Source organism: Pseudophryne corroboree, chromosome 12 (genome assembly GCF_028390025.1).
Source record: "Pseudophryne corroboree isolate aPseCor3 chromosome 12, aPseCor3.hap2, whole genome shotgun sequence".
NCBI lineage: Eukaryota > Metazoa > Chordata > Amphibia > Anura > Myobatrachidae > Pseudophryne > Pseudophryne corroboree.
In genome coordinates, this window is record NC_086455.1 from 29,204,084 (window position 1) to 29,229,985 (window position 25,902).

General features: G+C 43.7%; 1 protein-coding gene across 6 annotated transcripts in view; it reads right to left on the reverse strand.

Annotated features, from left to right (window-relative positions):
• PCNX1 (pecanex 1) overlaps positions 1-25,902 on the reverse strand; it is a 171,345-nt gene that overhangs the window by 87,963 nt on the left and 57,480 nt on the right. For 4 of the 6 annotated variants that reach the window (XM_063947281.1, XM_063947284.1, XM_063947283.1 and 1 more), the window contains 2 exons: positions 23,946-25,613; positions 8,291-8,420 (listed from right to left, as the gene is read on the reverse strand). In XM_063947281.1, the coding sequence (XP_063803351.1) occupies positions 8,291-8,420; positions 23,946-25,613 (1,798 nt within the window). The remainder of the gene's footprint in view (positions 1-8,290; positions 8,421-23,945; positions 25,614-25,902) is intronic. The other 2 variants (XM_063947285.1, XM_063947286.1) reach the window with 1 other exon arrangement.

The following is a 25,902-nucleotide window of genomic DNA, read 5'->3' on the forward strand; positions in this document are numbered from 1 at the left end:
CAGTATAATAAACCCGGGAAGACCGCACCATTAAGGGGGCGGGGCTTCACTAAGAGGACCCAGCGGCTCAGCAGCGCCATTTTCCCTCTGCAGTTCACACTGGCAAGACTGGCAGGGAAGCACAGCTCCTCCACAAGGACGCCACAAATCATCAGCGGTACCAGGGGGTCATAGTAAGGGGGGGAGCGGTGTTAGAATACTAAGCCCCTAGTAAGGGTGCTTAGTCTGCTACCCAGCTAAACTTGGGATTAGCAAGAAGGGTGCTGTGTGGCTGGCTACATCATACTCTGTCTCCCTAGAAGGGCTCTGTGTAGGTTACTTTACACTTTTCCTGTGTGTGTGGGTGTGATTTCACATTTACAATTTCAAAGGAATGTGTTTCATGCACGGCGGAGTGTTTTTCTTCCCCAGGGGTATCACTACAGTGTACTCCGGATAGTACACATTCTCAGGCTAGTGGGTCCGAACCGGCATGGTTGGATTCACTAAAAGGGATGATCTTGAATATTTCTAATAAATTATGCCAAATTGAGAAAGACGCAATACTTAAGACAGTCTGTGGATGACCTGATGATTCAAGCACCACACCAGCGTCTCAGACCCCTACCATTTGTCCACAAAAGCGTACACTGGCCCAAATCCTGCAGGCTGACACTGATGACGACGTGTCAGACGCGGAGGAGGGTGAGGTGGACTCAGTGGGAGGGGATGCAGCTCTGTCACAGGCTCTGATAGAAGCTATTAGAGACGTCCTGCAAATTCCTGATAAGGTGACAGGAGGATGAAGAGTCTTATTTTAAATGTAAATAAGAAATCCTCGGCTACTTTTCCTGCATCAAGAGAGTTGAATTCTCTGTTTGAAGAAACCTGGGTTAATCTTGATAAGTAGTTTCATATCCCTAAGAGATTACTCATATCCTTCCCTTTTCCTCAGGTTGATAGGAAAAAAATGGGAAAACCCACCGATTGTTGACGCATCGGTAGCTAGGTTGTCACGTAATATAGTCTTAACGATCCCTGGAGCAGCCTCCTTAAAGGAAGCGGCTGACTGCAAAATTTGGACCACTCTCAAATCCCTGTACACAGCTGCTGGGGTGGCCCAGAGACCCACTATTGCTTGTTCATGGATCACTAGGGCCATTGCTAAATGGTCAGGTAATCTAATTGATGGGTTAGATTCCTTATCCGGGGGGAGGGGAGGGGAGGGGGGAGATAATTTTACTCCTACAGCTTATACAGGACAAATTTTATGGTGGGGGCCACGAAAGAAATTGGCTTGCTCAACGCATGCACCACTGCCATGGCAGTGTCAGTACGCAGGGGCTTGCGGCTACGACAGTGGACTGCAGATGCGGATTCCAGGAAAGGCGTGGAAAGCCTACCATTCACAAGTGAGGCCCTGTTTGGAGATGAACTGGATACGTGGATATCCAAGGCAATGGCGGGTAAGTCCACATACCTTCCTTCCGCAGACCCCCCCCCCCCAGATAGGAAGACCTACTCTGCAGTCCTTCCGGTCAGCCAAATGTAAAAGTAAAACCAAAAAGGTTCTTCTACAGACATCAAAGGCAATAGAGGTAAATCCAGAAAACAAGCAACTGCAGGTTCACAGGAACAGAACTCCAGCTCTGCTTCCTCAAAGCTTACAGCACGATGGTGGACCGCACTGCCTGGGAGACAGGCAGGTGGGAGCCAGATTAAAATATTTCAGTCACATATGGGGAACATCATGCCAGGATCCCTGGGTCAAAGATCTTATCGCCCAGGGCTACAGAATGGAGTTTCAGGAACTTCCACAACACAGATTCTTCAACTCAGGCTTACCAGCTTCTCAATAAGCAAGTATGACTTTACAGGAAGCAATTCAAAAACTGGTACAGATGCAGGTCATTGTTCCAGTTCAGCTGCAAAACAAGGGTTATTATTCCAACCTGTCTGTGGTACAGAAATTGGACGGTTCGGTAAGGCCCATTTTAAACCTCAAGTCACTGAACCCGTACTTCCGGGTGTTCAAGATGGAGTCTCTGAGAGCGGTGATCTCAGGTCTGGAGGAGGGGGAATTCCTGGTGTCTCTGGATATCAAGGATGCGTACCTTCATATTCCGATCTGGCCGCCTCATCAGGCTTACCTAAGGTTTGCATTACAGGACTGTCACTACCAGTTCCAGGCACTGCCATTTGGCCTCTCCACGGCACCGAGGGTGTTCACCAAGGTAATGGCAGAAATTATGTTTCTCCTCCGCAAACAAGGAGTGAACATAATATCGTACCTGGACGATCTGCTGATAAAAGCACCATCCAGGGAGGTTGTTGGACAACACTGCCCTCTCAACCAGACTACTCCGGGATCACGGGTGGAATCTGAACCTACCAAAATCTCACCTGGAACCAGCACGGAGGCTTCTGTTCCTGGGGATGATACTGGATACGGAGGAACAGAAAGTATTCCTTCCATTAGAAAAGGCATTGGTAAACCAGTCGATGGGGCGGGATGTTCTAAAACCAACCCAGATATCGGTGCATCTATGCATTCACCTTCTGGGAAAGATGGTAGCCTCTTACGAGGCACTGCAGTATGGAAGGTTTCACGCAAGGCCCTTCCAGCTGGATCTGCTGGACAAACAGTCCGGATCGCATCTTCATATGCACCAGAGGATAGGTGTCACCAAAGGCAAGGATTTCTCTTCTGTGGTGGTTTCAGACTTCTCACTTGACAGAGGGCCGAAGGCTCGGGATTCAAAATTGGATTCTGCTAACCACAGACGCAAGCCTCAGAGGGTGGGAAGCAGTCACCCAAGGGTAACAGTTCCAAGGAAAATGGTCAAGTCAGGAAACCATTCTTCCAATCAACATTCTGGAACTAAGGGCCATATACAACACCCTTCTACAGGCATCACATCTTCAAGATCACGCCATTCAGGTTCAGTCGGACAATGTGACGGCCGTAACGTACATAAACCGGCAGGGAGGAACAAAGAGCAGAGCAGCAATGTCAAAGGTAACAAGGATTCTTCTCTGGGCAGAAAGACACGCTGTGGCGTTGTCGGCAATCTTCATTCTGGGAGTAGACAAATGGGAAGCAGACTTCCTCAGCAGACACGACTTCCACCCAGGAGAGTGGGGCCTTCACCCGGAGGTGTTCAGGTGCTTGACATGTCGGTGGGGAATTCCACAAAATCGACATGATGGCCTCTCGTCTCAACAAGAAACTCAAGTGGTTTTGTTCCAGGTCGAGAGACCCACAGGCAGTGGCGGTGGACGCTATGGTGACTCCATGGGTCTACCAGATGGTGCACGTGTTTCCAACACTTCCATTGATCCCAAGAATTTGCAAAAGAATAAAAAGGGAAAAGATTCAAGCAATTCTTATTGCTCCGGACTGGCCAAGAAGGGCCTGGTACGCGGATCTAATGGAGATGCTCTTAGAGGATCCATGGCTGCTACCTCTTCGCAAGGATCTTCTACAACAGGGGCCGTTTGTCTATAAAGACTTACCACGGCTACGTTTGACGGCATGGAAGTTGAGCGTCAAATTCTAGCCTGGAAAGGGATTTCGGACAGGGTTATTCCAACCTTGATTCAAGCCAGAAAGGGGGTAATGTCTAAACATTACCATCGTATTTGGAAAAAATAGGTCTCTTGCTGTGAGAACAGGAAATGTCCTACGGTGGAATTTCAACTGGGATATTTTCTACAGTCAGGTGTGGATGTGGGCCTACATTTGGGATCCATAAAAGTCCAGATTTCGGTCTTACACACTTTCTTCCAGAAACAATTTGCTTCTCTCCCTAAGGTTCAGACATTTTTGAAGGGTGTTCTGCACATCCAACCGCCCTTTGTGCCTCCTACGGCACCTTGGGATCTCAACGTGGTGTTGCAGTTCCTACAATCAAAATGGTTTGCGCCTTTACAGGAGAATGGCTTAAAGTTTTGTTACGTGGAAAACAGTCACACTGTAGGCCTTGGCTTCAGCAAGACGTGTGTCGGAGCTGGGGGCGCTGTCTCACAAAAGCCCCTATTTGATATTTCATGAAGACAGAGATGAACTCAGAACTCATCAGCAATTTCTTCCAAAGGTGGTGTCTACGTTTCATATCAACTGACCTATTGTGGTTCCAGTGGTTACCGACACCTCTGCTACTTCAAAGTCCTTGGATGTTGTGCGGGCTTTGAAGATCTATGTGAAGTGGACAGCTCGTCACAGAAAATCGGACTCACTGTTTGTTCTCTATGATCCCAATAAAATTGGCTGCTTCAAAGCAGTCTGTTGCTCACTGGATCAGCCTTACTATCAAGCATGCTTATTCTACAGCAGGTTTGCCAGTTCCAAGATCTTTACAGGCCCACTATACCATGTCTGCGGGTTCTTCCTGGGCGGCTGCCCGGGGTATCTCGGCTTTACAGCTCTGCCAAGCAGCTACTTGGTAAGGTTCGAACACGTTTGCTAAGTTCTACAAGTTCAATACTTTGGCCTCTGAGGACTTTCAGTTTGGTCAGTCGGTTCTGCAAGACCCTCAGCACTCTCCCATCCGGTTTGGGAGCTTTGGTACATCCCAATGGTACTAATGTGGACCCCAGTATCCTCTAGGACAGTGATTTTCAACCTTTTTTAACTCGCGGCACACCAAACATTATTTTAAAATTGGCAAGGCACACCATCAGTTTCCCACAGAAAAAAAAACACACACATTGGCCCTCAGAGTAAAAAATTATCCACACATACATTGGCCTACACAGAAAAAACAATCACATTGCCCCCCACATAAATCACGTTGCTCCCTACATAAATCCTATTGCTCTCCACAAAAATCAATCACATTGCTCCCCACATAAATCATGTTGCTCCCCACATAAATTAATCACATTGCTCCCCACATAAATCTTATTGCTCCCTACGTGAATTAGTCACATTGTTCCCCCCATAAATACTTTTGCTCCCCACAGGATAAAAAAAATAACAAATATTAGCCCCTTCCTGTCAGCTGTCCTTCTCCCTGTCTCTCAGTGGCGGGGGTTGTTCATAGTGGAGTGCTGCGAATACTGAGCAGCGGCTGGTCGGGTAGGTGTGGATGTGGGTGGACAGGGAAAGTTGTGGACGCGGGCAGGAACTGGAAGATGTGTATGCAGGCGGGTGAGCTGGCAGGGTGGTGAGACGATGCGGCCGTGACCTATGATGTCACACTGCCGCGTCTTCAATGCATCGGTCACACCCCGGGGCATGACTGTTCCTCTAAGAAGAGACTGGGCCACAGTTTTCTCTGAAGGTGCAGGCAGTGACTCTGACTCCGCGGCACACCTTGCAACTGGTCGCGGCACACTAGTGTGCCATGGCACACTGGTTGAAAAAGCCTGCTCTAGGACGTAAGAGAGAATAGGATTTTAATTACCTACCGGTAAATCCTTTTCTCGTAGCCCGTAGAGGATACTGGGCGCCCGCCCAGTGCTTCGTACTTCCTGCACTGTTACTTGGTTAAGTATTGTTGTTGGTTCAGCTGTTGCTGTTCAAGTTGGGTTACCTTGGTTTTCCTCTTGTGTTGTGTGTGTGTTGGTTCGAATCTCACCACTGTCCTTTTAAATCCTTCTCTCAAGGTATATCCGTCTCCTCGGGCACAGTTTCTATACTGAGTCGGATAGGATGGGCATGGATGGAGGAGCTAGCGCATACTATTGATTTCTTAAAGTGCCCAAGGCTCCTAGTGGACCAGTCTATACCCCACGGTACTAAATGGACCCCAGTATCCTCTATGGACAACGAGAAAAAGGTACTGGTAAGGTAATTAAAATCCTATTTTTTCTAGTCCTAAATGCAGAGACACTGACATACCTGAGCCACAGAAGGCAATGGGTAAGCAGTGGACACTGGTGTCTGCATACCACCCTTTTCTAGCCAAAAATGCAGAGACTGACATAACCGAGCCACAAAAGGCAATGATAAGCAACAGAAACCACAACTACAATATAAAAGAATTCTCAAAGGTATTTAATAAATGATGTTTGCTATACATGCTGTACTAAGTACAAAAGATGGTGGCACAGTACTACATAACCACTACAATCACTAACTATTGTAAAAGGATGTCTCTGAATAAGCACATTCTGCAGCAGTGAAGGTGCTAACTTCTGTTTTAGCAGCAATGAAGATTGTCACAGAATGACAATAAATTAGCATATAACCACACTGCAGATTGATGAAACTCCTACTTGCGTGGCCACTGTAACTTACGACGTAGCCATCAGAAGCTTCATGTAGTTTCCCTTTGAAAAGTTAAAAGAATTGCAAGGTGAGAATGGCACAATCAGCAGGATGCCGCTTACAATGTATCCGTGACAACAATACATTTTGAGTTTAAAATAGCCATATAATTATTGTATGACCCGACACAATTCCATACTGAAAATCTTATGCATCGTGCTAAAACAAAGATAGAGTTGCAGGAAGTTAAAGTCTATTTTCTACTTGTTAATTTTAAGGGTTCAGCTTGATCTCTCAGCTATTACTGTGTTTCCCACCATACAGGTGTTTTCAGTTCAGCAAGACAATTTCCTTACAGACATGGGAATCTGCCCTGGAACAACAGGTGGATGTAGTTAAATAGTGCCCATTTACTTAACAAGTATGTTATAGTCTAACAAAAGGACAGTATGTGATAGTGAAGTATGTTATATTCTGACAAAAGGACAGTATGTTATAAAGGACAGTATGTTATAAAGAACAGTATGTTATAAAGGACAGTATGTTAAAAAGGACAGTATGTTAAAAAGGACAGTATGTTAAAAAGGACAGTATGTTATAAACGACAGCATGTTAAAGTGAAGTTATATTCTAACAAAAGGACAGTATGTGATAGTGAAGTATGTTATATTCTGACAAAAGGACAGTATGTTATAGTGAAGTATGTTATATTCTGACAAAAGGACAGTATGTTATAAACGACAGTATGTTAAAGTGAAGTTATATTCTAACAAAAGGACAGTATGTTATAGTGAAGTATGTTATATTCTGACAAAAGGACAGTATGTTATAAACGACAGTATGTTAAAGTGATGTTATATTCTAACAAAAGGACAGTATGTTATAGTGACGTATGTTATAGTCTAACAAAAGGACAGTACGTGATAGTGAAGTATGTTATATTCTAACAAAAGGACAGTATGTTATAGTGAAGTATGTTATATTCTGACAAAAGGACAGTATGTTATAAACGACAGTATGTTAAAGTGATGTTATATTCTAACAAAAGGACAGTATGTTATAGTGACGTATGTTATAGTCTAACAAAAGGACAGTACGTGATAGTGAAGTATGTTATATTCTAACAAAAGGACAGTACGTGATAGTGAAGTATGTTATATTCTGACAAAAGGACAGTATGTGATAGTGAAGTATGTTATATTCTGACAAAAGGACAGTATGTTATAAACGACAGTATGTTAAAGTGATGTTCTAGTCTAACAAAAGAACAGTATGTGATAGGGAATATGTTATATTCAAAGCAATGAACAGTATTGCATAGCGTAAAAAAAAATTGTATGTCCGGTATACTGCTTTTCACTAATTTAATAGTCTTTTTTTTTTAAAAAAAATAGGTTGAATAGCTTAGGCTGTAAATGTATTAGTTTGCTGCAATAGTACTTTAGTCTTTCACCTTAATTCAATTTCCCCTTTAGGACCAAGCAGTATTACAGATTTCTCACACAAATGCATACATACACACACACGCAGACCAAATTGCTGCACTAACCATAGAAGGCAGCAGAATTATCTTACTGCAGTGAGAATACGTGTGGAGCTATTTAAACTTTGCCACGTCAATTGCAAAACTGCGAGGCGTGCAATACTAGATACAAGTATTATTAACACCAGCTCAGTTCTGCGCACACTGGACGAATCAGAGGCTAAACAAGACCTTCCTTAGTAGGAAACAGGTAAGTGTTTTCCAAATAAACCATAAACTACTGGTTCACATATTTATAAATATGCAGCACAGAGGACAAAACAAATCTAATTAATTTAGCATAACACAGGATAGACATAATTATAAAGTGGGGAATTGTATGGACATTACATTTGCAAAGCTTAAAGGGGATTTAAACTTCCATTATCAGTACTGAATAGCTGTGTTACAGACTCATGCAGCTCACATGCTCAGTTTCATGCAGAGACAGTCAACATAGAAAGGTAGAAGGGTTCAAAGTATTAGGACAATAGGGATAGGGTAAGGGTTCGAGTAGAAGGGAAAGTGGTTGTAAGGCTGCAGCATGCAGTACGGTGGAGCCTTTAATACCGTACCTGAGGGGTGATCCGATGAGTGATGCGGGAGGAGTGGGATTGCTCCCTGCATTGTGTCTGCGCCGTACGGCCTGGCGCCTAAATGTGCTGCGTTCACGCCGAAATGTTACAGTCTCCTCGCCGGTATGGGCTGCAGCAGCAAGACAGAGACTTCAGGTCAAAAAAGAAACCACAACTCTGCAATAAATATTCTGGCTATGAATCTAGGAGTTCCAACCATGCAACAACTTCCATCCACTCACAACACTACATGATCAAGCTTTCATTTTCATTCCCTCAATAATGCATCAGCCTTTTGTATCAGTTACACACACTGGTAGAAATGGGAGAAATTTCATACTTAACAAGGTAATAACGTTCATCAACACCTAGGACCGGATGTAATGACACCAAAGTTTGGCGGCCGCGCGGGAAGCTGGCCGAACTCGGATTTGGTTTTAAAGGGGCAATCACTTTCAAGGCTAAAACTATGGCTTGTAAGTGATTGCCCCTTTAGAAAAAATAGTTCAGCAGGCATCCAGCACGGCCGCTGAACCCGGGCGTCGTTACATCTGGCCCCATGTGTTTTTTTATTCTGGGAGCCAACTAGAAAGGATATCGGGGTACTTCCCAGTAAACCTAAAAACGTGTCTACTTACTGGAGCTTAAATTTAGTTCTGTTAAGTCATAATACTTTTGTAGCAGGAAATTTCAGTCCACCGAAGCAGATTTCGCTTAATGGCAACAAACAAAACACCAAACTTACCTTTGGGTAAAGACTTAAGCACGTTTGATGCAAATCATTTTTCATACACACAAAAAGGCAACAAAAAAATAATAATAATAGAAATTGTAGTTGGAAAAATGCTATCAAAAATTATGCAAGAACATTACAATTCTTAAAAGTATTAGTACTTTTTCTTTTTTTTAGTACTAGTTTTGCAATGCTGCAGCTTGTGAGCTGACACAGTTATCTCAGAAGCCAGTGCCTTTTCTTATAAAGTCAAAGGGGGATATCCAATTAGCTCCGTCAATTTTGGAACTATTGAATGTAAGCCCAGAGTATTCAATTGTGGGCCGTTTTCGCACAGTTTTAAAGCATTTTCACCTTTCCTTTAGTGAAAATGCATTGGTGAAAAATGGCTCAAAACCTGCAAAAATTGCCAGCGTTTTCACAGGTGCGAAAACACGTTTCACCGATCCGTGTGTTTTTTTCGCTTTTGCTAAATGTTTTGCCTACAAAATGGCCCTGCTGTTGCATAGGTCCTAGTCGACAAAAATGGCATTAAATTTATACCCTTGAAAGTACAGAATGATTGGAAGATCAGTGAATAAAACATTTATGCCCATCAATCATCTGATTATCACCGTTGGCCTGTGTGACTCAATCCCTCACCCAATCCAAATGCCCATAGGTTTCTAAGTTGGTCAGCTACAAGTGTAACCAAAGGGGTACCCAATTCTGCTCCTCAGGCTTAATGGCTGAATCAGCCCATGTGTGGCCACCTAAAATATGTGGGATGGGTTTTCACAAAATATGGTAATGTGCACTTACACTTTTGAATCATATTCCAAAGTCTTAATCACAGGGAAAGCAAGACAACGGAAGTTGCACTTTTCTATAGCAATCCAAAATATTTTGTGTTTCATTCCATCAAGAAAAATTCACAAATTCAAAATTAATGCAAGCTAGGAGAGGATATAACACCGCTTCGAACAAGACTTTTACATTACAATGGAAACAATACTCATAAAACCATATTTATCTAGAGGAAGAGGGGACTGGTACATTTCAGAGGACTATGTTGTCTGTCATCAATGTCATCACTGCAGAAGACTGAGAAAATAAACCCTGATCGAATTAGCACCAGACACAACTTTGCTCTGGTGCCAGTTATTTTTTCAATTCATAGTACAATAAAAAAAAAAAAAAAATCACAGCTGTGAGCCGTGGTATGTTTATAATGTAAAATGTGGCCACAACATAGAAATAGGACCAAATAAATCCACATCTTAACCCAAAAGATTAAAAAAACAGTGTCAACTAGGGATCTAAGGATAACTAGGTTCGTTTTAGGTTTTCACCCTTTATAGGAGTCGATTCAATTCAGTGAGGATTGAATAGTGCCGGGAAGGAGCTCCCGGTGCTATTCAATTCTGCGCGCTGTTATATCGGAGAAGGCCGATTCTTGCGGTGTTTAGTCGTGATAACAGTCATTCTCTGACTTAAGTGCATGGCACGATGGCGTTTCGGCCGCACTACAGGCAGAAAACAGCATCACGCAGGTACTTTTATCGGATTTCTGCTTGCACCCCCAGAAGGGTTCGAGAAGATATCTTCTTATTGGGCATCACTTCACGCTGCATTGAATAACTCTGGAAGCTCCCTCCCGACACTATCCAATCCATGCTGAATTGAACTAACCCCATAGATCAGTAAAAAAAAATAAATTAAAAAAAGTATATGGTAGTGACTATCTACCAAATTTTTATTTTGTCTAGAACTAGTCACCTCTTAATGAGAAGAGATTCAAAGCAGAACGTGACGAGAGCTTTGGGTGGGAGGGGTATCATTAAACAGTAACCATAGCTCTTCTGTGAATTTTCCGTACAGCCATTACCCTTGGGAACATGACCATAAAAGCCAAACTGGGTGGCACGGGTTTGTGGTCCACAGTACCAAGTAGAAATACCTTTTATTAATGTAATAGGCAAAACCAGTACTGGTAGCTGCAGATCATGGAATATGTGGACAAAGAGAAGCACGACCCTGTCCACCCACCACATAACAACCTAATGATGACAGGTGAGCACAATTGTTTTTTGTTGAGTTTCTCAATAAGAAACTCATTGCCTAGGGGTGCCAAGAAAAATATTTGGGAACCATCGAGTTAATGTAAAAGCAGATTTGACTACTCTCCCAGAGCACCCAGAAGACTCCTACAATTTGGAGATACCATGAGAGCAGATAACTTGCTCTCATCCAGTCTTCTTCTGCAGTGCATGCATCTCACTGTGAATGGTGCCCCCACTTCTCAATGTAAAATGCTGTGAATGGTAACATTTTGACACAGGAGGGGGAACGTGAGAAATAAGTTTGAGTACTGTTCTAGATTTTGTGAGGCGTGATAAGCCTCTCACGACAGGCTAATCAAATCGCTTGGGGAAATTTGAGAGACCTCGCACAGAGAAAAATTCCAAATATATGACAGAGCACAGGCAAAAAGCTACGTTTCCACAGATGGACAACAAAACACAGTTGACCATACCCATTAAGCCATCATATAAACAGTTGGCATTGGTTTCTGCCAAAGAAGTTAGTACCTTTTGTGTACAAGACTTCCATAACGCAATCATGGATTGAACCAGTTTGTCTGAAAAGTTTTTGTCCATTTTCCAGTGTTTGGAAACAAATGGTGCGTAGTCATTTGCGCTCATCCATTACCAGATTTTAATTCCAACCAGCCAGATCAGGCAGATTATCAGACAGATAACTGTAGTGTATGCCCAGCTTTAGGGATGTATTTTTATCAGGTCTTCCATGCACTTTAATTTTTAGATAATGTGCCTTATTGCTAGAGACCGGAGGTGTGCTATATTCTAACATTGTAAGTTCAGCTATAAGGTTTTAGAAACAGTGGGAATAAGCACAGAATAACCAAATTAGGAAATGTTTGCCCTTATTCATCAATGAGTGATACATTTCACTGTGAGTGATAAATTGCACCAGCCAATCAGCTCCTAACTGCCATGTCGCAAACTGTGTTTTGAAAAATGAAAGTTAGGAGCAGATTGGCTGGTGAAATTTATCACTCATTGATAAATAACGCATTAGTTTGCTTTCAGGCGTTAATTATGTCTGAAGAGCGCAAAAATACAGATTGTGGATATCAAAAGTAACAGTGCCAACTTGTCTACAGTTAATGTCATACAGAAAAAATAAATAGAATATTATATAAATAGAAAATATTGTACAGGTCAAGTCTCCCATATACATGCTTTGGACTAGATGTATTTTCATATTTTGGAATATTTGCATACCATAATGAGAGATCTTGGGGACGGAACCCAAGTCAAAACACAGATTGCTTTTATGTTTCATATGCACGTTATACGCAACGCCTAAAGGTCATTTTATACTATATTTTTTAATAATAATGTACATGAAACAAAGTTTGTGTCTATAGAACCATCAGAAAGCAAAAATATGTAACTTTCTCCGCCATGCTTAAAAAACAAAACAAAAAAACCATCTGGATTTTGGCATATTCCGTATTTATGGGAGACTCAACCTGTATAAAATTACATAGAGAATTAGAAATACATTACAAAATAATTTCTAAACGGTTAGTTCTAATGGAGGGCTATAATAAATCCAACCAATTAAATCCACACTGCAAAAACAAAATTAAGGAACAGAGCTTATACTAATCAAACTACCAAACTGATAAAAGGCAGAAAAATATTGTCAAGACACATTGAATAAAAACCCCATTATTTAATGCAAATTTAATTCATATAAAAAATAAATAAAAAAAAACTAACTGTAAAATACAGTGACCGCAAGAATAAATTCTTAACAGTATAAATCCGTGAGGTTAAAGTACCATTAACAAACGTAACAAGCTGCATAGATAAGCCAAGTGACTTGGAAGAAAATTGTGATACTACAAATCGCAAATACCGGGTCTCACCCAGTAATGGGAAACGGGTCCTTACCGGGTGGAACCCGGCATTTGACCCTACACGCTGCCATCCCGACCCGGCATATTGCTGGGTTGGGTTGCTATACAGGGGCAGGGACTGGGGCATCATCGGGGGCGGAGGCGGCGCTGGAAATGAGCTCTGGCGACCCGGGAATTCGCAATGGGCCCTTTCACACTCCACGGCGACCTGTGTTATTTGTGCAATGTGAAAGGGGTAAAAGACTAGTGTATCGGTGTTGAAACACAAGCCTGAACTAGCAATACAGGATGTGAAGTATATTACCAGATGAAGCTTCGGATGCTCTGTCTGATTCCAGGTCATGCGCAGGTGGCTTCCCGCTTGTACGCGTAGCAAGTCCTCCTTGTGTAAGCTGATAAATTAGTAAACTCCAATGCCAACTATGACAGCTGCGTACGGTGATAAATTATGCAAGACAGTTTCTATTGTGGAACACTGTCTGCATGCCTGTACTATCTCTTATAATATATATATATATATATATATATATATATATATATATATATTATCTACCTACCTCTATTACAGTATAGCAAGAGGCAGATAATATTAACATTTCAGGACTTATGGCGTATGCAAGTTATTATCATATACCTTAGTATCCAGGACACAGCGGGTTTGGATTTGTTTTAGTTGTTTCAATACTGTAGTATTGCTTGTTCTGTGCAGGAACTATTTTCATCTATACCTTGCATATTATATTTTGTATTTAGTTATACCTTATAAACTGTGGGTAACCTTTTGACAACGGTCTATATACCGTTATTGGTTTGTTTTTTATGGTGCACAGTGTTCCCAATCGTTTGGTTATTACCTCTGACCTCCGTGTCTCACAGAATGACGTAATATGTAGGTGTCTGTTGTGGAAACGGGCGGTTGGCGTGAGACATGGTGGGGAAACAGGTATAAGGTCAGTCTGTATAATTTGTTTATATCCTGATGACGAGACAATAAAAGTCTCAAAACTATTTTTTTCTTTTTTCCCCCCACTGCAGCGTGTTGCATTCATTAGGGGTTATTCATCTTACCAATTGTTAAAATATGCACGGTTGATGTGGATACAAGTCTACTGTATTCTTGCGATAGCTGTATTTTATAGTTTATTACATGAATTTAATGGGGAGAACTCAATTAGCCACGATAAAGTGATAACACACATCGCACGTTAATTCAGCTTATTGCCTGTATGCGCACTCCTGTTTCTCGCGCAATTCAAATAGAAAACAGCTACATCGGCATTTGCGCAATATTTCTTGCTTGTGTTGCAGGTGTTAAGTATAAATGAAAATGGTGAAATCAGCCTGTACCCCAAGAAAAAAAATAAACAAATGTGCACGGTTACATCTGTGCTCCGTGCGTTGCAAGTTGCGTTACACACAACATAATGTGAGTGCCGGTAACTCTGAGCATTTTTGCGCTTTTTCCCCAAAAAATGCGTCTTAGTCGTAAAGTAATGCAATAGGACGCACAAGCAGCTTCTGTTGAATAAAAGGACATGCAGCATGCCTATATTCTGTGTGACTGCGACTGTATTTGCATACAAAATGCAATGCTACGGTGTTTTCATAGAATACAGGCATGCTGCATATCATTTTAATAAGCAGAAGCTGCTTGTGCGTCCTATTACATTACTTTGCATCTAATACACATCTTCACAGGGTGAAAAAAAACCTGCAAAATAGACGCTCTGTGCTACAGAGTCCACTGCATGGCGCGACTTCAAGGGCTGTTTAGTGTGACCGCAGAAAGGATGTAAGAGGACACAACTATAGGGTAAAAGTATAGAAGTCTATTACTAGCTATATATAAAAAAAAAAAAAAAGTGTTTTTTTTTTAAATGTGCCAAATGGCTGCTATTTATGCATTAGTCTAAAGAAAAAAAATGCTAGAACCCTTTTTTTTTTTTTTTTCTTGTGCTAAATAAATACTCTACTTCAGGGGTTCTTAAACTATTTTGCTCTAGGATCCGGTCAGAAAAAAAACAAAACAGGACCTCAGCAGGTTACAACAGATTGGCTGCCGCACGTGTGGTCACACATGAACAGTAGCGTTGCAAAGACACAAAACAGAAGTGAAGTGACCACTAATGCGATCACTTCCTTTCTTACACAAACACAGGGACGAGATCCTTTTGGAGTCCCTGCCTGCATGTATTTAATATATTCCTGTTAAGTTTGTACCTGCTTTGAAGGCTTTGGGGGTGTCAGGGAGACAATGGGTGACAGAGGGGGAGGCAGGGGGTGACAGTGAAATGCAGAGAGTGGCAGTGGGAGATAGGACGAAGCTGCAGCTGACAGGAAGGTGTAGCGAATGGCAGAGAGAATCAGAGGGTGACTAGGGAGAGGCAGTGGGTGATGAGGATGGCAGTAGGATACAGGTGACAGGCAGAGGGTGACGGTATGGACGAGAGTGGCCGGGAGAGGGTGGCTAGGGAGAGGCAGTGGGTGATGAGGATGGCAGTAGGATACAGGTGACAGGCAGAGGGTGACGGTATGGAAGAGAGTGGCCGGGAGAGGGTGGCTAGGGAGAGGCAGTGGGTGATGAGGATGGCAGTAGGATACAGGTAACAGGCAGAGGGTGACGGTATGGAAGAGAGTGGCCGGGAGAGGGTGGCTAGGGAGTGGCAGTTGGTGTGCAAATAAAAATAATTGTATTAGAACCAAGTCCCCAAATTTTTTACCTTAAAATAGGGATTTTCCCCAACTCCCCAATGGGAGGTGGTGAAAATAAATCCCCATTGGGGGGGAGCGGGGAGGGGGGGACGACAACGACGACATGTACTAAGCAATGATAAAAGTGGAGAAGTGAGCCAGCAGAGAAGTTGCCCATGGTAACCAATCAGCTGCTCTATATACGTTTATAGTATGCAAATTATAAAGGTTACGTCAATGCTGACTGGTTGCCATGTGCCACTTCTCCACTTTCATCACTGCTTGGTACATGTCCCCCTAAGTCCTATAAAGAATTATTGCATGTTAAGCTTTGCGAATAACTGGTTAGGTCCGTTTTCGAGAGTCCCGATTAAAGCCTGTTTGCTGCACAAAAGCGGGTTATCACTGCTAATTGAATTCCTCCCCCAAATATTAGTTTTTATCACTTTATAATCACAAGCTTACTTCACTCATTATGAATGTATGTATTCTCAGTAAATCCTGAAAGCATAAATATTAAACCAGGCATGCTGAAAAACAATCTGTACAAGGAGTGTGAAATAAGAACACATTTTGTTTGGGAAAACAAGATTGCCCAATGATCAAACAATATATATATATATATATATATATATATATATATATATATATATATACACACATACATATACATACATATACATACATATACATACACAGAAATAAACAAACTGCGGCACTCAGGGACTGATAGAAGAATCAATGTATTAAGCAATACAAGATATCCATCAGTCCCCGAGTGCCGCAGTTTGTTTATTTCTGTGTTCATACCCCTCTGAGGGCACCAGGGCATGTAGCCAGCTGTGGGAGTGCCGGGCTTTCCATACAATATATATACACACACACACACACATATATATATATATATATATATATATATATATATATACACACACACACACACACATATATATATATATTGTATAGAGAACATTTGGAGAATGCTTTCCAATACAACATAGAATTAGAGAGAGTCCTATTTGTGAAGCAGCCCTATAAAGCAGGAATAGGTTTGGTCGCACAGTAAAGAAGTTTTTGGACAATGAAAAATGGGGTGTGGGCGTGGATGGGATGTGGTTTATAAAACTGCATCCTTACACAACAGCATAGATTTGGGACAACACAGCAAGGCACAGAAATCGAACTGGATTTTATTTATTGAAATAAATATAAGAAAAATGTTTGTCTCCTTTCCTATAGAGCAGAGAGACATTGCAAAAAACTAAAATAATGGATTACACGAATCCTGAAGGGAGATCCACAGGACAAAAATGCAATGTTAATATTGAGCATTATACATGAATGGTAAGTGGCCTCCTGAATATGTAAATTTATGTTTACTGGTCTAGAAGACAGGAAAGTCAGGTATGGAAAAGGAAATTAAACAGCAATACACGACAAGTCAAAATGCAGCATACACAACACTTGGGACATATCACACACCCTGAGAAATTGTATTAAATCACATTGAAGCCTTTTGAAGTACACAAGATCTGAAGACAGAAATCAGAGACAAATAAGACGGAGTTAGGACACTGTAATACAGACCAGGCATGCGACCAGAGACAAGAATGAATTCACAATTCAAGATTATGTTGGTGCCATATAAACAAATAAAACATAAAAAAAATAAGAATTTACTTACCGATAATTCTATTTCTCGGAGTCCGTAGTGGATGCTGGGGTTCCTGAAAGGACCATGGGGAATAGCGGCTCCGCAGGAGACAGGGCACAAAAAGTAAAGCTTTAGGATCAGGTGGTGTGCACTGGCTCCTCCCCCTATGACCCTCCTCCAAGCCTCAGTTAGGATACTGTGCCCGGACGAGCGTACACAATAAGGAAGGATTTATGAATCCCGGGTAAGACTCATACCAGCCACACCAATCACACTGTACAACCTGTGATCTGAACCCAGTTAACAGTATGATAACAGCGGAGCCTCTGAAAAGATGGCTCACAACAAATAATAACCCGATTTTTGTAACTATGTACAAGTAATGCAGATAATCCGCACTTGGGATGGGCGCCCAGCATCCACTACGGACTCCGAGAAATAGAATTATCGGTAAGTAAATTCTTATTTTCTCTATCGTCCTAGTGGATGCTGGGGTTCCTGAAAGGACCATGGGGATTATACCAAAGCTCCCAAACGGGCGGGAGAGTGCGGATGACTCTGCAGCACCGAATGAGAGAACTCCAGGTCCTCCTTAGCCAGGGTATCAAATTTGTAGGATTTTACAAACGTGTTTGCCCCTGACTAAATAGCCGCTCGGCAAAGTTGTAAAGCCGAGACCCCTCGGGCAGCCGCCCAAGATGAGCCCACCTTCCTTGTGGAATGGGCATTTACATATTTTGACTGTGGCAGGCCTGCCACAGAATGTGCAAGCTGAATTGTATTACACATCCAACTAGCAAAAGTCTGCTTAAAAGCAAGAGCACCCAGTTTGTTGGGTGCATACAGGATAACAGCAAGTCAGTTTTCCTGACTCCAGCCGTCCTGGAACCTATATTTTCAGGGCCCTGACCACATCTAGCAACTTGGAGTCCTCCAAGTCCCTAGTAGGCGCAAGACACCACAATAAGCTGGTTCAGGTGAAACACTGACACCACCTTAGGGAGAGAACTGGGGACGAGTCCGCAGCTCTGCCCTGTCCGAATGGACAAACAGATATGGGCTTTTTTGAGAAAAAAACCACCAATTTGACACTCGCCTGGTCCAGGCCAGGTCCAAGAGCATGTTCACTTTTCATGTGAGATGCTTCAAATCCACAGATTTGACTGGTTTTAAACCAATGTGTTTTGAGGAATCCCAGAACTACGTTGAGATCCCACAGTGCCACTGGAGGCACAAAAGGGGGTTGTATATGCAATACTCCCTTGACAAACTTCTGGACTTCAGGAACTGAAGCCAATTCTTTCTGGAAGAAAAATCGACAGGGCCGAAATTTGAACCTTAATGGACCCCAATTTGAGGCCCATAGACACTCCTGTTTGCAGGAAATGCAGGAATCGACCGAGTTGAAATGTCTTCGTGGGGCCTTCCTGGCCTCACACCACGCAACATATTTTCGCCACATGTGGTGATAATGTTGTGCGGTCACCTCCTTTCTGGCTTTGACCAGGGTAGGAATGACCTCTTCCTGAATGCCTTTTCCCTTAGGATCCGGCGTTCCACCGCCATGCCGTCAAACGCAGCTGCGGTAAGTCTTGGAACAGACATGGTACTTGCTGAAACAAGTCCCTTCTTAGCGGCAGAGGCCATAAGTCCTCTGTGAGCATCTCTTGAAGTCCCGGGTACCAAGTCCTTCTTGGCCAATCCGGAGCCATGAGTATAGTTCTTACTCCTCTACGTCTTATAATTCTCAGTACCTTAGGTATGAAAAGCAGAGGATGGAACACATACACCGACTGGTACACCCACGGTGTTACCAGAACGTCCACAGCTATTGCCTGAGGGTCTCTTAACCTGGCGCAATACCTGTCCCGTTTTTTGTTCAGACGGGACGCCATCATGTCCACCTTTGGTAATTCCCAACGGTTTACAATCATGTGGAAAACTTCCCCATGAAGTTCCCACTCTGCCGGGTGGAGGTCGTGCCTACTGAGGAAGTCTGCTTCCCAGTTTCCATTCCCGGAATGAAACACTGCTGACAGTGCTATCACATGATTTTCCGCCCAGCGAAAAGTCCTTGCAGTTTTTGCCACTGCCCTCCTGCTTCTTGTGCCGCCCTGTCTATTTACGTGGGCGACTGCCGTGATGTTTTATCCCACTGGATCAATACCGGCTGACCTTGAAGCAGAGGTCTTGCTAAGCTTAGAGCATTATAAATTTACCCTTAGCTATATTTATGTGGAGAAAAGTCTCCAGACTTGATCACACTCCCTGGAAATTTTTTCCTTGTGTGACTGCTCCCCAGCCTCTCGGGCTGGCCTCCGTGGTCACCAACATCCAAAACTGAATGCCGAATCTGCGGCCCTCTAGAAGATGAGCACTCTGTAACCACCACAGGAGAGACACCCTTGTCCTTGGATATAGGGTTATCCGCTGATGCATCTGAAGATGCGATCCGGACCATTTGTCCAGCAGATCCCACTGAAAAGTTCTTGCATGAAATCTGCCGACTGGAATTGCTTCGAAGGAAGTCACCATTTTTTTACCATGGCCCTTGTGCAATGATGCACTGATTTTAGGAGGTTCCTGACTAGCTCGGATAACTCCCTGGCTTTCTCTTCCGGGAGAAACACCTTTTTTCTGGACTGTGTCCAGAATCATCCCTAAGCACAGGAGACTTGTTGTCGGGATCAGCTGCGATCTTGGAATATTTAGAATCCACCCCTGCTGTTGTAACAGTATCCGAGATAGTGCTACTCCGACCTCCAACTGTTCCCTGGACTTTGCCCTTATCAGGAGATCGTCCAAGTAAGGGATAATTAAGACGCCTTTTCTTCGAAGAAGAACCATCATTTCGGCCATTACCTTGGTAAAGACCCGGGGTGCCGTGGACAATCCAAACGGCAGCGTCTGAAACTGATAGTGACAGTTCTGTACCACGAACCTGAGGTACCCTTAGTGATAAGGGCAAATTTGGGACATGGAGGTAAGCATCCCTGATGTCTCGGGACACCAGATAGTCCCCTTCTTCCCGGTTCGTTATCACTGCTCTGAGTGACTCCATCTTGATTTGAACCTTTGTAAGTGTTCAAATTTTTTTAGATTTAGAATAGGTCTCACCTAGCCTTCTGGCTTCAGTACCACAATATAGTGTGGAATAATACCCCTTTTCTTGTTGTAGGAGGGGTAATTTAATTATCACCTGCTGGGAATACAGCTCGTGAATTGTTTCCCATACTGCCTCCTTGTCGGAGGGAGACCTTGGTAAAGCAGACTTCAGGAGCCTGCGCAGGGGAAACGTCTCGACATTCCAATCTGTACCCCTGGGATACTACTTGTAGGATCCAGGGGTCCTGTACGGTCTCAGCGTCATGCTGAGAGCTTGTCAGAAGCGGTGGAACGCTTCTGTTCCTGGGAATGGGCTGCCTGCTGCAGTCTTCTTCCCTTTCCTCTATCCCTGGGCAGATATGACTCTTATAGGGACGAAAGGACTGAAGCTGAAAAGACGGTGTCTTTTTCTGCAGAGATGTGACTTAGGGTAAAAACTGTGGATTTTCCAGCAGTTGCCGTGGCCACCAGGTCCGATGGACCGACCCCAAATAACTCCTCTTCCTTTATACGGCAATACACCTTTGTGCCGTTTGGAATCTGCATCACCTGACCACTGTCGTGTCCATAAACATCTTCTGGCAGATATGGACATCGCACTTACTCTTGATGCCAGAGTGCAAATATCCCTCTGTGCATCTCGCATATATAGAAATGCATCCTTTAAATGCTCTATAGTCAATAAAATACTGTCCCTGTCAAGGGTATCAATATTTTTAGTCAGGGAATCCAACCAAGCCACCCCAGCTCTGCACATCCAGGCTGAGGCGATCGCTGGTCGCAGTATAACACCAGTATGTGTGTATATACTTTTTATGATATTTTTCCAGCCTCCTGTCAGCTGGCTCCTTGAGGACGGCCCTATCTATAGACGGTACCGCCACTTGTTCTGATAAGCGTGTGAGCGCCTTATCCACCCTAAGGGGTGTTTCCCAACGCGCCCTAACTTCTGGCGGGAAAGGGTATACCGCCCATATTTTCTATCGGGGGGAACCCACGCATCATCACACACTTCATTTAATTTATCTGATTCAGGAAAAACTACGGTAGTTTTTTCACATCCCACATAATACCCTCTTTTGTGGTACTTGTAGTATCAGAAATATGTAACACCTCCTTCATTGCCCTTAACGTGTGGCCCTAATAAGGAATACGTTTGTTTATTCACCGTCGACACTGGATTCAGTGTCCCTGTCTGTGTCTGTGTCGACCGACTAAAGTAAACGGGCGTTTTAAAATCCCTGACGGTGTTTTTGAGACGTCTGGACCGGTACTAATTGTTTGTCGGCCGTCTCATGTCGTCAACCGACCTTGGCGCGTGTTGACATTATCACGTAATTCCCTAAATAAGCCATCCATTCCGGTGTCGACTCCCTAGAGAGTGACATCACCATTACAGGCAATTGCTCCGCCTCCTCACCAACATCGTCCTCATACATGTCGACACACACGTACCGACACACAGCACACACACAGGGAATGCTCTGATAGAGGACAGGACCTACTAGACCTTTGGAGAGACAGAGGGAGAGTTTGCCAGCACACACCAAAAACGCTATAATTATATAGGGACAACCTTATATAAGTGTTTTCCCTTATAGCATCTTTTTTATATATTTCTAACGCCAAATTAGTGCCCCCCCTCTCTGTTTTAACCCTGTTTCTGTAGTGCAGTGCAGGGGAGAGCCTGGGAGCCTTCCCCTCCAGCCTTTCTGTGAGGGAAAATGGCGCTGTGTGCTGAGGAGATAGGCCCCGCCCCTTTTTCGGCGGCCTCGTCTCCCGCTCTTAACGGATTCTGGCAGGGGTTAAATATCTCCATATAGCCCCCGGAGGCTATATGTGAGGTATTTTTAGCCAAAAATAGGTTTTCATTTCCTCCCAGGGCGCCCCCCTCCCAGCGCCCTGCACCCTCAGTGACTGCCGTGTGAAGTGTGCTGAGAGGAAATGGCGCACAGCTGCAGTGCTGTGCGCTACCTTAAGAAGACTGAGGAGTCTTCATGCCGCCGATTCTGGACCTTCTTCTTGTTTCAGCATCTGCAAGGGGGCCGGCGGCGAGGCTCCGGTGACCATCCAGGCTGTACCTGTGATCGTCCCTCTGGAGCTAATGTCCAGTAGCCTAAGAAGCCAATCCATCCTGCACGCAGGTGAGTTCACTTCTTCTCCCCTAAGTCCCTCGTTGCAGTGATCCTGTTGCCAGCAGGACTCACTGTAAAATAAAAAACCTAAGCTAAACTTTTCTAAGCAGCTCTTTAGGAGAGCCACCTAGATTGCACCCTTCTCGGCCGGGCACAAAAATCTAACTGAGGCTTGGAGGAGGGTCATAGGGGGAGGAGCCAGTGCACACCACCTGATCCTAAAGCTTTACTTTTTGTGCCCTGTCTCCTGTGGAGCCGCTATTCCCCATGGTCCTTTCAGGAACCCCAGCATCCACTAGGACGATAGAGAAATAAATAAAAAAATCAAGAATATTTTGTCTACCTTCAAATGTGTTGCAGATTTTTCTGAAATACTGAGGTGGCACATGCCATGCATTTCCAGAGCCGGATAAAGAAAGGCGTAGGAATTTGCAAACACTGATTGACGAGCAGGGTTTATAAACTGCGTCTGTATGCATATCTTGCAGGGTAGTTATTCAGGATTGTTAGCGAACCAAAACAGCACACTAATGGGCAAAATCATGTTGCACTGCAGGTGGGGTAGGTGTAACATGTGCAGAGAGTTAGATTTGGGTGGGTTATATTGTTTCTGTGCAGGGTAAATACTGTCTGCTTTATTATTACACTGCAATTTAGATTTCAGTTTGAACACACCCCACCCAAATCTAACTCTCTCTGCACATGTTACATCTGCCCCTCCTGCAGTGCACATGGTTTTGCCCATTAGTGTGCTTTTTTGGTTTGCTAATGAACTTGAATTACCCCCAAAATGCCATTCTTGATAGAAAAACTGGGAGTGGCTCAGCTCACGAGTCATGTGATTTGCCCGATTTCCAGTTGGCTTCTTGCTATTTGAAGGAACTGCCATTTAATGTTAAATCTATTACACAATAATTCGATTTCAGCTGAATGGTAGGTATATAAAGCTCCCTTTCATCTTCCAAATCAGTATGTGTCCTGAAATCGTTTGGGGGAGAAAACCCAGCAAATTATGGAGCATGCAGGCAAAATAATTACCAAATTCATGCATAATTATGCATGCACAAAACAGGTTTTCCCTCGAGAAACCTGCAACACATCATGATGAAAGAATCTCCCATAAGAGCAATGTAGAAAACAGACTCATTTAAAGTAATTTGAACCTAGAATAAATGTAAAAATATATTAAAATTGGCGCAACAGTTTTGCTACTAGCAGAAATATATCGCATCATCCGGGGGTCACTGGCTGCTGCAATCTTAATAAACATCCTCAGGCCTTGCACTGCTACCAGAAATTGTAGGCGCTGAGAAGGTGGGTAAGCTCTCCGTAGTATTGACAAACTAATGCACTGAAAACTTCTATTGCTCATGCGTCTGGATAAAACAGATCAATTTGCTACGTACCTCCAACAGCCGATTCTCTCTCCTCGACATCTTGAAATGTAACCTGGCTGGGTAAACTATTTCTTGAACGAGTTACAGATTCTAACTGTGAAGCCCGCCCTAGCAATGACAACTGATCTAGAATTTCACCCTCTTTGGCTTCTAGATCGGACTTTGAAGTGGTTAATGGTTTGACACTTTCAGGGGCTGCCAGTCTGTTAGGATCGCCCAAACTAACTACAGTGCCACTGTCCAGGCTTAACACCCTGCCACGGCTCTTTGTACCACTTGCACTGGAAGTTCTGCGGTTGGAACGCTTTTTACTGGTTCCTTCACAACTTAAGTGAGTTCGATGTGTTTCTGCTCCTCTCTCTCTGATGTGATATTTTGTTCTTAGAGCAGTGTATCTGGCCTCAGGAGACTGGCATGAATGGGAAGTAGTGCTGGAAGAGCTATCGCTGCTGAAACGATGGGCCGACTGCACGCTTGAGGTCCTGCTCAAGTCGCTTTGGTCGCTAGAATCCTCGTCGTGACAAAACCCAGTGCTGTGAGGTTTGGTATCAGCTATGCCTTGAAAAGAGACGTATTCTTTGTGTCTACTGGCGTCAAAACTGCTGGCTCTTTTTTTACCCGTCCGCCTCCTGCACGATTTGTGAGAAGAGGACGTCCTGTGTATTAAACTGGATGATTTGGGGCGTACGTCGCTATCCCGATGCTTGATACCCGTTTCTTTAAAGGATCTTAAATCTACTAAAATCACTGGTTTCTCGCCCGGCTCGTCATGATTTACAGAGAGCCTTCCGGGCAGCCAGTCGGCTTGCGCAGTCAGTTCGTTCGCATGTGGGTTCTTGTTGGCTTCTTCAGATGCGGACGAGCTAAGTCCCCTTGGACTCTGCACATCGTCAGACGTGTTCGCCTCCTTGGTTTTCTGAGCCGTGTTTCTTTCTACAGCCGTCCGAACGCTACTAGTCCTTTTATCAGTAGCTGAACTGCGCTCCTCCTCTGGGTCACTACAAAGGCCTCTCTTTACACCCATCGCATCCTCGTGTTCCGATAAGATGCTCTCCACGTGAGTTGAGCTGGTCTGTTCACTTTTGTAGCTGCTGATGGTGCTATTTGTGTCCCGGTCTGTCCCGCTGCAGTAGCTCTCGGTGGAGCCACTGCTCCTCGTGCTAAGGCTCCTTAAGCTATCCATGCTTTTGTCAGACTTCATGTGTTTCACGCTATCGTTCCTTGAAAGCTGCTGGGCTCCTTTGCTTTTGAGACAGTCTAATTGAAAAATCCCTGAAGCGCAAGCATTATCTATGAGAGAATCTTTGGACCCAGAATGTGGTTTGGAAGCTTCAAGTTCACTAACAGGGTCCAGCCCGCGCCTTTGTTGATAGAGGGTAAAGTCTGTTAGGGAAGTGTCTGGGAAAGCAACAGCAGAGCTTGAAGTTCTTGGGACACCTCTTGGTCTATGGTCTTTCCTGTATGAGTGCGAATGCAATGGAACGAGTGAAGCCATTTCTGTGTCACAGGCGTTAGACAGTGATAAATCCACATGGTGATGGTGGCTGTGTGTTGCAATTGAACCTTTGTCACTGTAGTCCCTGTTTAGGTCCTTGCCTCCAGAAGATATTGAAGGCTGGATGGAGACAAAGGAGTCGTTGGAGACGAGACGGAAAAGCTTCTGATCCACAGTCAAATCTGTAGAAGAAATAATGAACAGTTTCAACAAAAACTGTAGCTTTTAACTAGAAATTGACCTGACATTGAGAATATTTAAATAACCGTTACCACTTATGCTGGACGGATGCTATACAATTATCTGGCTGATCTTCCACTTATCGACGGATTGGGCAGATAATTGTACAGTGAATTTGTGCAACTGATAGAAAAAATATATATACATCGGTCAGACATGCCGGATTGTCCAGCCTATCTGTCCGATATTTTGAAGTTGCAAGTCGGCCGCATCCCGCGGTATATGCAGTGC